Below are 17,646 nucleotides of genomic sequence, written 5' to 3'. Positions count from 1 at the left end.
TTGTGGCACCTTAGAGACTAACAAATTTATTAGAGCATAAGCTTTCGTGGACTACAGCCCACTTCTTCGGATGCATATAGAATGGAATGTGGGATCATAGAAATTAGAGATGGTAAAGACTCATTGGCTAATCTAGTTCCATCCCCCTGTCAGTGCAGGAGCAGTAATTGTAGTAAGGAGACCAACCGAGCAGTTGGTCTAAATAGTCAGACTGGGTGCTGGGGAGATGCACAGTGGGAGCCAGGGTGGGAGGAATCCTCTTCCCCATGTTTCAGAAAAGTTGCAGAGCCTTTTTTTTATCTAGACGCGACACAGCAAGTAGAGAGAAGGAGGTTCTGTGCTGTGGTTGATTCCCAACTCTAACTCCTCCCACCTTCCATAAGCTGGCACACAGGGGTCTTGTTCAGAGTTAGGGTCCCCCACACCCGACTCCTCCTTGTACAACAGAACCATGTGGTTCCATTGTGAAGGAACAGGCATGCAGAAGGGGGCAGAATTTGCCCCAAAATGTGCACACGCGAGTGCACATTGTAGACAACAACCTATACTTACACTTGAAAACTGGGTAGTTGTATGGTGTGTACAGACTGGTACTTGTGGGCAAAGTTACCTAATCTGTGCAGGTAACTGCTAGCTGGGCACTCAGATACAGGTTTTGTGCATGCAATGGTGTATGTGCATTCTATGGGACTCTGAAAATATGGACCCAGAAAGTGAGAAAACATTAAATTCAGCCCATGTTTCCATCAGAATAAAAAGTAAAGTTCATATTTTTCTAGACAACCCAGGTGCCTTCAAGGTCACTTCAAAGTGTCTGTGAAGTAGATCGAGTGAATGCTGATTCTCTCAGTTTTCCTGGAGTGTGTAATGGCACCGACTGTCGAGGATGTGAAGGCAGGAGCTTTTGAGGAATCATAAAGGGCAGGATTAATCAAAGTAGGACACTGTGCCAAGGCAGTTCTTCTACTGCTGTATCTTGCAAAGCTTGCCAGTTAAAGTGCACTGCGAAGTTGCGGGGGACGCTAGCTCTTTTTGCTGAATGATGTGTGAGATAAGAGCCCACAATAAGATGTGTGGTTCCCATGTATATTCAAAAGTGGTATCTTCCACTCACAGTTGAAATCTGTATTTAAGTAGCCCGGTCATACCAGCTATGTGTTCTCATATGTGGCTGTATTTATTGCAAGTTCTATTTGTTTAACTTGTTCATCTGGCAACATGGATGTTTTACTGGGAAGATCAATGAAAATTAGGGGTCCTGATTCTCCACTGCCTTGCATTTTGTATACTCACTTCCATCTGTGCAAGCTGAGCACAAAGTGCGTGTAAAATACTGCTAAATCAGATTAGTTGAATTTCACACCTGGTTTACATAGGTGTAAATAACTATATAAGGTGCAAGGCAGTAGAGACTCAAGTCATTTTAAAGCCAGTAAAGCGAGGGAAAATGTCATAGGTAAAATGGAAAAATCCGTCTGTAATCTGAAGAAAAGAAGATCTGTCTGTCTGTCTACGCTTCCATCCAACCTCAGGTTTTCATACAGTGCCCATCACTGTAATATCCAAGTACAGTATTACGTAGCTAAAATGGCTTGGCTGTTTGTATAAGAGATCATTTTCATTTGATCATGATAGTTTTAGTATGCATTTTCAATTGTAAAAATTGTTGAATTTTTCTAGATCTTTTGCTGGAATAAAAAAGCCTGAACTGCAAGTTAATCTGCAGCCCAATGTGAATTATTTCTTCTATGTGAGAGCTGCCAACTCATCTGGGACAAGTGAGCAGAGTGAAGCCGCCCTCATCTCAACGAAAGGTAGATCTGCCTTTTCTGACATCAAAACAATGAGGTGGAGTGGCAGGGCACTCAAAGGTGGCATAATTGCCCCAGAATTTAATGCTGAAATTTAGTCTCCAAAAGTAACCAGTTCATTGTGACATACTGGGCCTGCTTCTGATTTGACTGACCTTTAGTGTAAATTGGGAATAACTCAGCTGAATTTAATAGAGTTATGCCAGTATAAAGCTGGTGTAAGTGAAATCAGGACCATTGGAAACCATCCAGTGTTCTTCAGGTTCTGGAGTTTTGTACAACTCCTATGAATATAAAACTCCTAAAACAATATCAAGTTCTGCCCTCATTAGACCTATGCAATCCCAGTGAATTCAACAGTTGACAGAAACTCATGTTTACATTTCAGCCCCTTGCGTGCCTTACCTGGATATGTTTGGGGATTTTTTTTTACCTTGGCAAGACATTTCCTAATAGAGTCTATTCAAAATTATACAGAATGATCTGAAACACAACTAAAAGTTTGTAAGTGAATTAAAAAAAACCCCAAAAACTTAGTCCAGTGTTTTAGGAGAAGATACATTATGGCAAACTCAAACTTCAAGAACTGTGTTTTGAAAAATAATTGATTGACTTCAAAACTTTTTTTAATACCAGGGATTTCTGTGTTGCCCAAAGAGTTTTTGAACTCCCCTAAGCACTTGGGAGCCTTTACCTTCTTTGGCATAACATTACCCATTACTAATCAAAAAGATTTTGATGGACGCAGAACAGATGGTGGCAATAAAATTTAGTAAAGAAATGTGGAGAACCATTACAGCAACAAACCCTATGTACAGTAGTCATACAATTTTCCAGGATATCTTTAGTTGTCTTATTTTTATTTTTAAATGTGTGATTGCCTATGGCAGATTCACTTGGAAGTCTATGTAGTGAGGCCGTGTTTATGAGTGTGCTATTCTAGTGGGGAACTGGATCACGATAGTTTAGTAAAGAAAGTTATTAAAGTTCAAAACTACTGGGTTCCCTTTTGTGAAACTTTCATAGTTATGCTAGAAAATGCTACAAAAATAAAATTGGCTGTCAATGCTGGTAGCCACTGCTGCTCTTGCTGTATAATTATTTTGTGTGTGGGAGGGTGAAGCAGGGAAAACACTGCTGATATAGGTATCACCCTGATTTAAGGCTTACCACTTGCATACACCACCTCCTCCTTTTCTGAAAATAAGATGGATCCAAGCTGCCACGTTCAGATCCAGATCTGAATTACAAGAGAAGAGTAGTTGCGCTTAAGGATGCATTGTTCGGGCTCTGCCCTTCTCTAAGAGAAACTCATCTTGCTGCTGTGTCTTGTTTAGAAAAAAGTAAATGTTGTTGTATTGTTTGGTATTTTATGATTCATTTCAAATGAGCATTGTAGTCATCCCTGAACTGGTGTGTGTTTCTTTGTCATGAATAATAACAGGAACTAGATTTCATGTGATGAGTGACACAGCTCATCCTGCTTTGCAAGTGTCGTCCGATGGAACTGTGATATGCCTTCCTGAGAGAACTAAATTCACTGGGTAAGTATCAGAATCCTGAGCATGGAAGTTCTGAGGTCTCAATATGGCGCCTGACTCTTCAGGCTTGTCTACACCCAGTTTTTGCACCAATGTAACTCAAATGGTAGAAAAAACATTTAGTGAAATTGGTGCAACACCCTGTTATGGTATAACTGAGTTTACACTCGAAGGCTGCACCAGTTTAACTAAGTTATTTTTCTACTGATTTAGTTAAATCGGTGCAAAACCTATGTTTGGTCAAGTCTTCATTGCCTTGTACCGGGTGTAATCTACCCCTGCACCAGGTGGATGCAAAATGCTTAATCAAATGGCAACATTTTACACCCACTTTTATATAGGGTGCAAGGAAGTGGAGAATTCTCCTTAAAAATAAAGAGAAACTGGACTTGAATTGCTTTAGGAGGGAAAAGAACACCTCTTCAATGAGAGCAAGAATCTGCCTCATCCTGCATAAGAGAGTGAGGCCTTGTCCGCACTAAGGGAGAGATCAATCTAAGTTACGAAACTTCAGCTATGTGAATAACATAGCTGAAGTTGGCATACTTAGATCTACTTACCCTGGGGTCCAGACTACGCTATGTCAACAGGAGATATTCTCCCATCGACTCCCCTTGTGCTTCTTGTGGAGTACAGGAGTCGACAGGAGAGTGATCTGTGGTCAATTTATTTGCTTATGACAGTTGATTTAGAAAAACCCACCTATAATAAATTATTATGGAACTTTAGAAAATACCTTGTTTTTTTTAAAATAGAGGTATCAAGGGAATGTTTCAGAAAAGATAGCACTGATGTTGTGATTTGTTATTGTATTATTAATTAAATTATTTGCATTCTGGTAGCAACAATATGCTAGGCACTGTCAATACAGATGATGAAATGGGCCAGATTATGTGGTTCAACTGGCATAAACAACCACCTTTATGCTCTCATGTCCCAGTGTGGTCTCTGGTGTAAGCTAAGGCAGCCTGAAAGCTGTTCTTTTATGCGTGACAGTCCGTGGTCCTGGAGCTGTGCAAAGTAGCTGGCTCACATCAGTAAATTAGATGTGTAGTGCCTGTCCATTACAGCTCAAACTATTAAAACACTCCTCTCCCCCAAACCAATATTTGAAGGTTGGGAGAGTGGGATACAAAATACTATCAAAATATACACTTTAAAAATATTATATTCTAACTTTTAATATTAAGAGAGGAAGAGAAGGGTAACAAAACATTGTATCCTCAAATGAAGAAACCATCAAGCTGGCTTATCCAGATACCTTAATAAAATTGAGGCCAGATGGACGAGAAAATACAACATATCAATGTCTGTTAGTCTGATACCTTTTTTAATGTTGTAAAGAGGTTAAGGCTGCACTGAGAAACCTCCACTGAAAATTAAACTGATAAAAACATAAAAATGGCCGTACTGGCTCAGACCAGTGTCCTGCCTTCTGAGAGTGGCCAGTGCCAGATGTTTCAGAGGGAATGAATAGAACAGGGCAATTAGTGAGTGATCCAGTCCCAGCTTCTGGCAGTCAGAAGCTTCGAGGGACACCCAGAGCATGGGGTTGCATCCCTGACCATCTTGGCTAATAGCCATTGATGGACCTATCATCCATGAACTTAGCTAATTCTTTTTTGAACCTAGTTATGCTTTTGGCTTTCAAAAGTGTGTTGTGTGAAGAAGTATTTCCTTATGTTAGCTTTAGACCTGGAAACTATTAATTTCATTGGATGGCCCCTGGTTCTTGTCTTATGTGAAGGGGTAAATAACACCTTCATTCATTTTTTCTACACTGTTCATGATTTTATAGACCTCTATCATATCCCTCTTTAATTGTCTCTTTTCTAAACTGACCTGGCCCAGTCTTTTTGATTTCTTCTTGTATGGAAGCTGTTCCAGATCCCTAATAATTTTTGTTGCCCTTCTCTGTACTTTTTCCAATTCTAATATATCTATTTTTAGATGGGAAGTGCAGAACTGCCAGCAGTATTCCAGATGTGGCTATACCATGGCATTCTGATATTTTCTGTCTAATTATCTATCCCTTTCCTAATTGTTTCTAACTTTGTTAGTTTTTTGACTGCTGCTGCACATTGAGTGGATGTTTTTAGAGAACTATCCACAATGACTCCAAGATCTCTTTCTTGAGTGGTAACAGCTAATTTAGACCCCATCATTTTATATGCTAGTTGGGATTATGCTTTCCAATGTGCATTACTTTGCACTTATCAACGTTGAATTTTGTTTTATTGCCCAGTCACCATGGTTTTGTGAGATAAGAATTCAGAGAATAAGCTACACACTGGAGTGACTGGCTCTGCCCTTGTCTTGGCCCATGTTCAGTTCTCTGGCTCTCCGAGACGCTTTCTGTCTTGAAAATTGCCCCAAGAAGACCTGATTTGTGATTGTATTGCCATATTGACCATGGTTAAAAATGTCTGGTCATCTTACTTTCCTTTCATAAGGAGTATTCACTATTGTCTCTTTATAGCTCTCTCCTGTCGACTTACAGCAACTCTGTTAAAGTGCTACAGCGACACCGATGCAGCGTTTTAAGTGTAAACTTCCCCTAAGTCACTTCAGAGCCTAAATCTCATTTTCAAAAGGGACTTCTGAGGGCTGGTCTGCACTAGAAAAGTTAAACTAGTATAACTATGTCAGTTAGGGATGTGGTCTTTTTGTTATACTGGTACAAGCCCTCGTGTGGATGCAGTTATACCTGCATAGAAGATGTTCATACAGATATAGCGTGTTTGGCTTCCTGAACCTCAGTAATCTACATTGGTACAAGCAGTTTTATACCAACATAACCATATACATACTAGTTTTTTTTCCCCAATCTAACTGTACTAGTATAATAAAAACTTTCTAGTGTAGACCAGCCCTTAATGCCTAAGTCTCTTTTGAGAATGGGACTTCTAAATCAGCCAGGCACTTTTGAAAATGTTATTCTACATCCTTGTGTGTCTTTTACTGGACATCATATGGCTTTCTAGAATGTTTAATAGTTTTAAATTCTCACAGCAAGTTTACCACAATGTGCAGGTAGAATCAGAAAGGATTTTTGCTAAAAGTAACTAAGCTATTTATGTTGAAAAGCTTCACTTAGGAGAATGAAGTTATTATGTAAGCAATATAAGATGCTGCCACATGATGTGACTATAAGCGATGAAAAGAACATTATGAAGTCACTATGCTGAAATACTGGCTTTGCTGTATTCTTTTCGTTCGTAGAATTCCATCTGTCCTGGGTGAGCTGCTGCCAGCTCGTGGTCGGCATTATTGGGAAACCACCGTCACTGGCTGCAAAGGCTACCGGATTGGAATCTGCTGTAACTCTACACCACAAGGCAGCATCCTGGGGCAGGATGATACTTCTTGGTGCATATGTTGTTGTTCTACACAAACAAGGTAAAGCTGAATGAGTCTAGGTACTTGCAAAGTTACATTTTTGCACATGGTGGAAGACATCTTTGTTTTTATTTCTTCAGATTTAAGTCATAATTAAAAATATACCCATAAAAGATAAAAATATACCTATAAAAATATGCCTATAAAAGTACTTGACACTTAGTCTGACAGCAGCTTAGCACATCCGGCAGCATTAAAAAACAAACATTTATCAGGCACAAATGACCCCAACCTAGCTCAACCAGCAAGTGGATCACGTACAGGGTTCTGGGGACATACCCTCAACCCGCTTGCAAAACCCTATCAAAAAGGGCTTTTGGAGCATGTGTAGAAGGTCACTTCTGGAGCACGGAGCAAGTTCCAGGGTCCTGGAGATCACACAAAGCACACCCTGCCAGTCCTTCCGCTCTTTTATAATGAGGGGGATCCAGCTTGAGCGCCCCTGTCGGCTGCAGCTGTGGCATGGGGAAAGGGACAGTCCCAGGTCACTTAGGGCTGTATAGGTAGGCTATGATTTGTCACGGAGGTCACTGTGGTTACGGAAATCCTGAACATGAATGGAGTCAGTGCAATCTTGGAAATGGCTGTATAAAGACATTTGATTAGGCCCGAGTGGTGGTGTGGCTTGGCTCACAGGGTTCAGCACCACTCAGGTTTGGTCCCTCTGCCTCTATCTGCAGAGCAGTGGATGGGCCAAACCCAAGTCGTGGTACGACCCCGTGTGCCAGGTTGCAACGCCCAGCAAGGGGAGCCGGGCTCAGCACTGTGGGACAGAACTGCTGCTGTGGGGTGAGGGTGGGGTGGGCTTGTTCTCCTTTCTGTGACCTTTCTATTCCCCCCACACACTTTTGGCATGAAATTTACTAAAAATTTCCAAGCCAAAATCGTAGCCCTATTTATAGGACATGAGTATACTACAGGTTCAAGTAAAGTGCCAACCTTTGGGGAGTACAATTTTTATTTAATCCTAAATCTGAACATATTAGTAACAATCAACTAAATACAGCATTTGAGACCAATAGGGCCTGATCTTGTGAGGTGCTGAGCATCCTCATATCCCCATGATGCCATAACTGGGCCCAGAGGCCAGAAAAGAACGAAGGTGGCATTGATGAAGAAGATTAAAATGGGTGTCTTTCTCCTGAAAGAGAGTTCTTTGAAATGCTGAGGGGCTAGTGTAAGAGTTCAGAGTGTACAAGGTAGTATTGTGAAATAACGTCAGCTTAGATGTGTAGTAAGTTTCATACTTCTCGGAGATCTCCTTCAGTGTGTGAACTGCACTGTGCAAAGCGTACGAGAGGCAGCAATTTGTTAATGGCTGGGAAATAAATGGTGGTAGTTTATTTCTGATTAATGACATCATGGATTCTCATTTTGTTTCTATTTCCCATTCTCTATAGTTTCATTTATAAATTCTTCCACCATGGTGTAATGAGTGATGTTTACATGACGGAGCAGCCAGCCAGGGTCGGCATTCTGCTGGATTATAATGCTGGGAGACTTTCATTCTTCAATGCAGAGAGAGGACTAGCTCTGTTCACCATCAGGCACAAATTTACCAATGATGCTCACCCTGCCTTTGTTCTGGAGAAAGCTGGCGTACTTAACCTGCACACAGGAATGGAGCTGCCAGAGTTTGTGAAACACAGCTAATCTCTTGCTTTCAAACCATCCGGAAGACAAACCGTTATAATTTTGGGGGGGGCGGGGAGAGGGTATCTATTTTTCTCTTAGCAAATGTTACCCACACCATTCTCCCGCACATCAACACTAATTGTAATTATACAAATAGCACTCTGTGCATGGAGAGGATAATAGGCTCCCTCCCACTTAGTATGTATCTTGTGGTATATATTGAGTTATTCTCTAAAGGAAAAAGGTGTATATTAGAACCAAGCACTGGGAGGGGGGAAGATAAATTCAGGAACAGGAACTGCAGTCTTTACTACGATAAAAAATAATTACAATATTAGCTGAATTTTTTTACGTTTGATGATGATCTTGTATATGAGATAAGTGCTTCTATCTTTGAGCTTTAGAAATCTGCATTTCTACAAAAATAAATGGGCAGAGAAAATAAGATCAAAGAGGCAACATTTTCAAGCCAGCCCCAAACTAGCTTCCAACATTGCTCACACAAATTTTGAATCCATAGACTCAATATTTCCCATCCATATTGTTCAGACAGTCACAGTTATCTGATTTGTGTGCACAAATGCCACTTGGAATGTGAATAGATGTTCAGCAAAAATATGCATGTGCAATTTTGGAGTCCAAAGTGTTGCCTGCGTTTCTGGTCCTAAAATTACTGCCTGGATGGCTTAAAGAATAGATAGGGTCCTATCGCCTGCGACTCTGGAGTAAAATTGTCATCAACCTTCCTGTGAATTTTCCCTTTTTCATCTCTGACATAATTGCTGTTGCCTTTGATCTTACCTTACCCAGTTTCACACTTAAGTATAGAACTACCCATAGATGATCTCCTTGCCTCTGCTCTACTCTGTCTTTTTGTCCCATTTGAGCTTTGTCTACACTAGCATTGGACCCTAGTTAGCAAGCTGCAATGCTTGGGGGCTATTGTGATGGGCTCACTAGACATTGCTAGATAAGAAGACAAAGATGGCATCGGAATATGATTAAACATTTGCCAGCAGATCTATATTCTGGTATTAACCTGGCCAGTGTTAGATAGAACTGTATTTCAAAGCACTTTACAAATCAGTGCTATGGGCCCTTCCTCTCCCGGCCAGATTCATTGGTGGTGGTGCCAATGAAGCCCTGTGACCCCCTCTGGTGTGTATTGACCCTAAGGGATGGCAGGCAATGTGATGCATACTGCCCATCCTTGTGGTTTCCTACTGGGCTCACTTCTCATCTCAATTAATCCCCGGTACCCTCTGAAGTAAGTGGAGTTTCACATGTCTAACTGAGAGGAGTTGCTGTTGAAAATAGTTTTTTAATTAATTACAATTTAGGTTTCTGCTTGTCAAGATCACAGTTGGTGTCCAATCTGCAGTCTATTTTATTTATGTTTTATTTTAGCAGCACCTAAAAGTGTACTAGAGGCTTCACAAAGCAATAGTAAGACATGTTCCATGTCCCATAGGGTTTACGCTCTGATTTTGGTGCAGTGACAGGTGTAACAAATACCCAGGGACAGACAAGGTGGGAATGACAAGATATCACAGTCATTTAGTTTAAGCCTGTGCACATCTTGATGAGTCAATTAAAAGTGCTTTTTTGCTATAGAAAATTATTCCTGGCTCACTGGGAGCATCCTGGAAAGAGTGCATCCTAAGGAGTCCTTTGAATTGAGAGAGGGATTCAGCTGGCTTGTTGGCTTGGGAGAGGGGAGAGGATTCCATGTGTGTGCAGGGGACGATATGGAAAAAGCCTCAGGGTGATTGGAAAAGTAAGACACAAAGGGGACACTGAAGGTGGTGATATTATCAGAACTGAAGGGGCTGGGGGAGGTGGAAAGCAGAAAAATAGAATAGAGGGAGAGAGGCTAAGAGGCTAGGTCAGAGGTGCAGGCTGTGTGCATTCCTGGAGCTCCCAGATAGCCAATGATTTCACTGGAGATTTGAGCGCAGAAACAATACAGGGTTGAGCTTTTAATAGCTAAATTTAGAAAATATTTATGAAAATGAAACTAAATCTGCAAATCCCAGTTTTCCAGTTATTTTATCTGCAATGTCCTCTACTACTTGTCATCGCTGCATCCTTGCAGGCAGCAGTGTCCCACGAGCCAAGATTAGCTTCACTCATCAGCAATGCCATGATGTATTGCAGGGTGGACAAATCAGGGTTAAGGAGAGCAAGAATGGCAAAGAAAACCAAAAACACGTTTTGTGACAAACTAGAATCTTTCAGGCAATATTTACAAATGGCAAAACAAAGCCTTGTTTATAACCATTCATTGTTGTGCAGGTAGCATTATAATAGTCCTTCTAGATCAAAGGCTTTTTCAAAACGGTTCCAATTATACAAATACAGGATCTCTGTCTGTTTTGAAGGACTGCCTGATAGGCTTCCCAGATGTACTGTACAATTCCAGTTATCCAAATTCCCTTCATCCAAAAATCCTAGTCATCCAAATCCAGTGTGTCCCCCATGTAGTCCTGTGTTCAAAATAGCACTTCCATTTAGCTGAACACTTGGTTATCCAAAATGTTCAGATGTCCCCCAGGCCGTTTAGCTAAACGGGAGGGTACAGTATTTTTATATTTACATTTTTAAGCTTCAGTTTTACCTGAATGCATATATGCATAGCACCAAAAAGTGGAATGTGTTTACAGGACTACAAGTAAGCTGTGTCCAAAATTTAGATTTCACAAGGATTTTGCCATTTGCCTACTGCAAAAGCTAGACCTGTCGAACGTAAGAAGTGGTGGTTGTGGGTTGATCCTAAGCAGTATACCAGTATATCTCTACGCTTTTGTTATTTGCATACTTCTGCCTGAAAACAGAAGATCTGGAGCATTTTTCATTAGTAATATATTCCAAATAACTCTGGAAATATCCAAGACAGATGAACTGGTCGGATACAAAATAAATATAGAGCTGTCTGCCCACCTGTGACTTTACACCTCTTCAAAGCAAATTAGCGAAACAAATGCAAAATCCAGCATGCAACACATCATATGAAGCTGTGATTCTCCCTGGTAGATTTTGGGCCAGAATCTGTTTCAGTTAAATCCATGTGCATGATAGCAGAATTTAGCCCTCTGGATTCATAAATTTAAGTAAGGGTTCTACTCATCCACATACAGGATGAAATCTTAACTTAATTGTCGTGAATGGTAAAATTCCCATAGGCTTCAGTGTGGCCAGGATTTCTCAAACAGTCTATATGTTTTCTGTGAAGTATGTGGATAATCTTAATTTAACCAATAATTCAAGAATAATGCAGTACAGATTACTAAAATATGTGGACAATGTCTATTTAATTGACCTGTTTCAATATACCATGTGTGAGAGAACACAATAGAACATTGAATGCTGGTAGGAAAAGGATAAATATATTTAAATGGTGAAAAGCACGTTGATTAAAAACAATTAGTTCTTGGGTTATATACATTTTTGTTTGCAGCTGTCAGGAACTGTCTATAAGAAATGAGGAGAAAGTTATATATATTTGATGCCCACTCTGATGTTGGATACTTTTGTTTTTTGAGCTGTCAGTGTTTATTTCTTGCATAATGCCAGTCTCAATTACTAATCTGGTCCACATTAATTAATATTGAATGAACAAAGCTTGGAAGCTCATCCTCGCTTGGACAGCCAGAACAAAGCACATGGTAAATAAGATGCATTACCCAAGACTTGTAAGCATACATATTGGTTAGAGATTTATCAAATTTCCGAGAAGTACAGATGTTGAAATCCCACAATATGATCTGCCAAAACACAGCAGTACGGAGTGTAAACTCTGCTGCCCTTAAGAACCTAGAGATGCAGTTATGGTGCTTTTTGTATTTGCTTTTGTGACTACAGGGCAGAGATGAGCTCCTAGAATTTATTTACCAGAATGTGCTTCTAGTGTAAATTTGAATATAAAATATAGTCACTCTTGCTTTTCACTATGAAGTGTATTGAATCAAGATGTTGGGGCTTGTTACACCCATTTTTCTGGCTACTGTGATTAATAGCTACCTATACAAAAACAAGATCCAAGTAAATATATTGCTAATGTTCTTGAGGATGTTTTTGTTTAAAGATACATTATAGCTGTGTGAATTATTTTTTATGCATAGGCTGCTAGCTCAGCTGGTAGTGGCTGAGACATTTTTCCAGAAGCTAATGAGTTTATGCAATATGTGTACACAGTCTGTTCATCATTCCATGCTTATCATTGCACAGGTGCGCTTCAGAGTCAAGACAATGCAACAGTAAGAAACTAAGGATGCTTGAAATACCCTGAAGTGTGTTTTTATCCTGAGGCATGGGGATTTGCACTTGCAGCTGTTATTAGCATTAATTAATATTTGGCCTGATCCAAAGCCCACTGAATGCACTGGAAAGAGTCCCGTTAGCTTCACTGGGCTTGGATTAGGTCCATAAATCCTTGTGCTCGGAAGTAAGAATATATGCCTGACTATAAGAGATGATCATTAATTTCTACTGTCAAAAACAAATCTCACTTAGGCCTTTCTATTCCAGAAAAAAAGCTAAATGCTTCATTTCAATGCCAGCTTGTAATAGTATATATCAAATAGAACTTGCTTTTACGAGTGCACTGCAGAGCATATGGGGGCGGGGGTGTCTATGAGTAATAATTTCCTCTTCTATTGCAGTCAGTACTTTTTTTTTTTTTAAGGGAAACATCACTTACATTTAAATTTCTTTGTACCAAAGATGGTCTAGAGAGACCTTATTTTGAAGATATGTAATGGAAGAAAGAAAAAAAAATTACACTATGGATTATGTATCAGAGGGGTAGCCCTGTTAGTCTGGATCTGTAAAAAGTGACAGAGTCCTGTGGCACCTTATGGACTAACAGACGTATTGGAGCATAAGCTTTCGTGGGTGATGCAACTATGGATTATGGAATTTGATTATGGTATCAATCACCACGCCTAATTTAAAGTATGACATGTAGGTGCTAAATCCCCATTACAGTGATGTTTTCTTTGGTATATGAGTGAGCTACACATTCTTATTGCCACTGTAGGGTTGGGTTGTTTTTTTTAATAGCATATAAAGACTAAAGTGAAGTTAGATTCATTTGGAATTTCCCTCTTCCAAAATCATTCACAAACTGGGGCTTCACATAGGTTGAGGGTTAATTTGGATTTTGAAAATAGCAATACATGTTATAGCATCACTAATCTGCGTAAAGTCATTCATATTTAACAAACAAGGAATTCATAATTAACAAGAAGCTAGATCCTATCAGATTATTTACCTAACCCTCCAGGAAAAGTAAAGCCCCTATTCTGCCTTCAACAGTGTGTTGTGCAAATGAGTTCAAAGTTCATTGTAACAAACAGAGATATTTCTGCTTATGTTCTGCAATCCAGAGGGTAGTGTTCTCTGGTCACGGACCACATCTCATTGCAGTTCCTCATGAGGCACAACACTTGGGGAATGGAGCAGAGATTCCCTCCAAACAGAAGAATTGTCCCAATTATAATTAAGTCATCAAGTGAAAAATGTATAGTTTAAAGTATTGTTCTATTCTGAAAAATGACTTTGTATAAATGGCACCTTCTTACACAGCATGTATGTTGCCTGAGTGTATTCAGAGATGCATCTGCTCATTTTACTGACAAAAACACATGTTCACTTATTTTAGTTTATTGCGGCTAACCCTGCAGAATCAATGCTGTTAATGATGAGTGATGTTAATAACTGGAGTCTATTACATATTATGCATCAACAGATGTGTTAGCTAAATTCCAATCAATTCTAAATTCCAATTCCAACCTTTACAAATCCACTTAAGACCAGGGGATTGCACAGATATAACTAGGGGCATAATATGCCTTGCAGAATCTTTATTTCAGGTGATAAGGCACAAGAAGGAGTGAACCCAGTATGACTTTCAGAGTCTAATCTGAGTTTGCAGGCCTGACCATGAGAAAAATCATCTTTCTGCTTGTAAGTCAAGTACATATTACATATTCCAGTCCTGCGAGGTGCTAAAATCCTCCTGAGAGGTGCTTAGCAGACTTGGATCATGGGACATGATACATATGTCATCCCACACACCCATTTTCACAGAGAAACTTTTCAGAGCAGAACTGCATCTTCAGATAAAATTAACTAAGGTTATTGTAACCATGTACTAGTTATCTGCCTGTTTTCCCTATGTTTCCTCAACTAGACCTATCAAAATTCACACTCATAAAGCCAAGAAACCCCACTGAAATTATACAAATAGTATTATGTAGGCCAAAACCAGAGGAAAAAATAGTTTACATGCAACTCCCATAACACACACAGTTGTCTGTTATGTACTGATTACATAATATCAAGGAATCATCATGCAGTTCTTTCTTATACATGTATATTTTCTTATCTCTAATATTAATAAAATGCCATATATAAAGTTACTATTTACATGGATACTTCCTAGATTTATCATACTGCCAATGCTTAATAAATAAATGTTGATCATTTTATCTTTAAAAAGATGAGATTTTCTTTCCATTCACATTTCCATCTCTTGCTTTAAAAACAGTCAGTCAAAGATTTTTCCTTGATTCAGCTAACAGCACATTTTCTATAGGAGCACAAGACATTACACAGATGTTTGTATAGCTGTCATCACCATAGTATCAGAGCACCTTTGAGGCTTAAGTCAGGGGCATCTTTGGGGAAAAGGAAGTATCCGTCACAGCTGTGAGTCTGTGTCTGCAGAACATATTTTTATAAAACTCCCATTGAAGTTTCAGGACTCAGGACTGCAAGACGGGGCCCAATATGTTTATTTACAAATGACTGCAAGAGAATCTAAACTACTCTTCCTGAAGATAAGAGTGTACAAGTAAATCACCAAAAAGAAGAAAAGGGCCAAATCCCTCTTGTCTTAGTCAAGGAGGTAGTTTCATTAAAGTATATGAGAGGATTTGGCCCATTTAGTGTCACACTTTTGCTTCCTTTGTGCATGCGTAACAAGCTGGACGGTTACTCTTCATTGCTAGTTTATAGCATTTTTGCTGCTTTTTTAAAGATCTCCATTAACGGCCAAATAAGGAAGATGCTAAAACCCTGAGTGGTTATAAGCACTTCTCTTTAAAGTCAGCTATTTTTCAAAGAAAGCTAGAATTAATTAGTGCAACTCTCTGTTAACAAATACAATATTGATACTGAGTTAAGCAGGTTGGTTTGATCTTCTGGAGTTTAAAATAGTAGTGAGCTCATCTCTTAGCAACTGACCTAAGGGCCGGCAGTTAAGCTTCTTTTAAAATATAGAGATATTAAACGGAATTATCTGCATTTCAGATTTTTAAAACTAACAAATCTAGAATTTTCATTTTGTGTAGACAGTACTGTGGAATCTCTGACACTACATACCCAGTGGATAGTAATGAACCTTTTAGAATGAAGTCTCTCTCTCATGACTGTGGAGTAGAAATACCTGGATCTCTATGTTTTAAAGGTGATGCACATTGTGTGGCCAAAATTCCCCCTCTCTAAACTGCATTGACTTCTTTTATCTGCAGTGCAGAGGTAATAGAGAGAATTAATGGTTTTAGTGTAGTGGGCTAATGTAAAGCCGCAGATGTGTGCTTTAATGAGATGTTGATAAGGAGGCAGGTTAAAAAACATAAGGACCACTAAAGATGTGGAAGGGGAAGTTAGCTAGGAGGACAAAAGCATATGGACACTGGAAAGTTGTAAACCAAATAAAGGCATTTTAAGAATTGTACTGCAATCTTTATTGAATATTACAAGTGCAGAATATGCCATATGAACCTGTATGGTGGATCAAAGAGCAAGCGTGCAGATCAAGGGGGAGAATTTTACTTAGACATGGTACACACGTAACAGCCTATTTAAATTGGCTGTAACCTACTTTCTAATGTTGTAAACCCAGGACCTGGGAAACAAGAAAGAGAGATGGAAGCAGTGATTTTACCAGCACTTCAGCTAGGTGTTTGACATTGCAAGAGAGAAATATAGGGGAAAGCCTGAGACGCTTGCTGTATTTAAATTCTTCTTTGTAGAAATAAAGATTATTTTTGTAAAGTGTGCTAACTTTTTTAAGCAAAGCATTATATATGAAAATTCATATGCTTTCTATTGTAATATGCTGTATTTTACCCAGGTTGCTGTTGAAGAAATGTTGTTGGAAGTGGTTATTTCATTAAATATATTCAGAGAAAATGACTTTTGTTTTTCCTTGTTCAAAAATCTCTATTAACTGATCATTGAGAAGACACTGTAGGTTAGGGGAAATGAGCTGTATTATTTTAACTTGACTCTTGGTGTGTCTTTTTTTAAAAAACAAACAAACGTGTATGGTGTTTAGACATCTTAGACTTAATCTGAACTAACTAGATCACATACATATTCATTTGAAAAGGAAATATTGCAAATCTTAGGAATCTGTAATGCTGCAAAACAAAATGAGTCTAGAGCAATGCTTTTCTGTGGGTAGTATCCCATGGGTGCTCCACTTCAGGTGCACCTTTGCTCTGCCCCATTGATCAGAGATTTTTGGTAGCAGTGCCCCCACACATGGGGCTGCACAGGCAAACCACCCTAAGTACCTCCACAACTGCCTTTGGCCCCAAACGGAGTCTACTGTGTGCCTGTTCTCTAATATTTAGCTTTTTCTCAGATAGCTACCTTATAGTTATTTATCTTACAGCATTATAGTTGTTGGAACAATTGTTCCCTTTGTTTGCTTTCTTTTTTTTCTTAAAAAACAAAACACCTACTGTACTGAGGGAATCCCATATCATGTGCTCAGTACCAGCTGCATCAGTACCAAAGCTGTCCTCCACAGGTATCCACTCAGCCTCATCTTTGATACTGTTGGTACCGTAAGAGTTTAGGTGCTCTAAGGATATGATATTATCTCCTGAGCTGGAGTTTCCTCTATTAACAAGTGCTGTGGGTTTGTCAGTGTCAAGCCTCTCTGTCACTGACTCCTCTATCATCTAGAGCACCACACGCACCCTCATCTACTCTGCAAGCTGAACAGATATCTCCCCAGACAATGTGGAAGAGGACTCCTCCGACTCAAATTTCGGTGCAGGGTTCCCCTACCTATTCTAGGACACCTCACTCTACCTCTTATGTTGATTTATTACAGGCCTCAAATGGCATCCACGTGGCAGAAACACAGATGGCTTCCTCCACCAATGCCATTTGGGCCCCCTCAGTGGCCTTGCCTGGGATCCATCACCAACAATTTACATCAAGGTTCTTACACCACTGAA

General features: G+C 39.5%; 1 protein-coding gene across 1 annotated transcript in view; it reads left to right on the top strand.

Moving 5' to 3' along the window:
- CMYA5 (cardiomyopathy associated 5) overlaps positions 1 to 16,576 on the top strand; it is a 63,339-nt gene extending 46,763 nt beyond the window's left edge. Inside the window, exons 10-13 of the mRNA XM_034774527.1 lie at positions 1,681 to 1,814; positions 3,256 to 3,355; positions 6,575 to 6,751; positions 8,152 to 16,576. Coding sequence (XP_034630418.1) covers positions 1,681 to 1,814; positions 3,256 to 3,355; positions 6,575 to 6,751; positions 8,152 to 8,404 — 664 coding nt within the window. The 3' untranslated portion in view covers positions 8,405 to 16,576. The remainder of the gene's footprint in view (positions 1 to 1,680; positions 1,815 to 3,255; positions 3,356 to 6,574; positions 6,752 to 8,151) is intronic.
- Positions 16,577 to 17,646: the final 1,070 nt, after the last annotated feature.

The sequence above is a fragment of the Trachemys scripta genome, chromosome 6 (genome assembly GCF_013100865.1).
Source record: "Trachemys scripta elegans isolate TJP31775 chromosome 6, CAS_Tse_1.0, whole genome shotgun sequence".
Lineage (NCBI taxonomy): Eukaryota > Metazoa > Chordata > Testudines > Emydidae > Trachemys > Trachemys scripta.
Note: the sequence above shows the minus strand (reverse complement) of the source record. Positions and strands in the feature narration are given on the sequence as shown.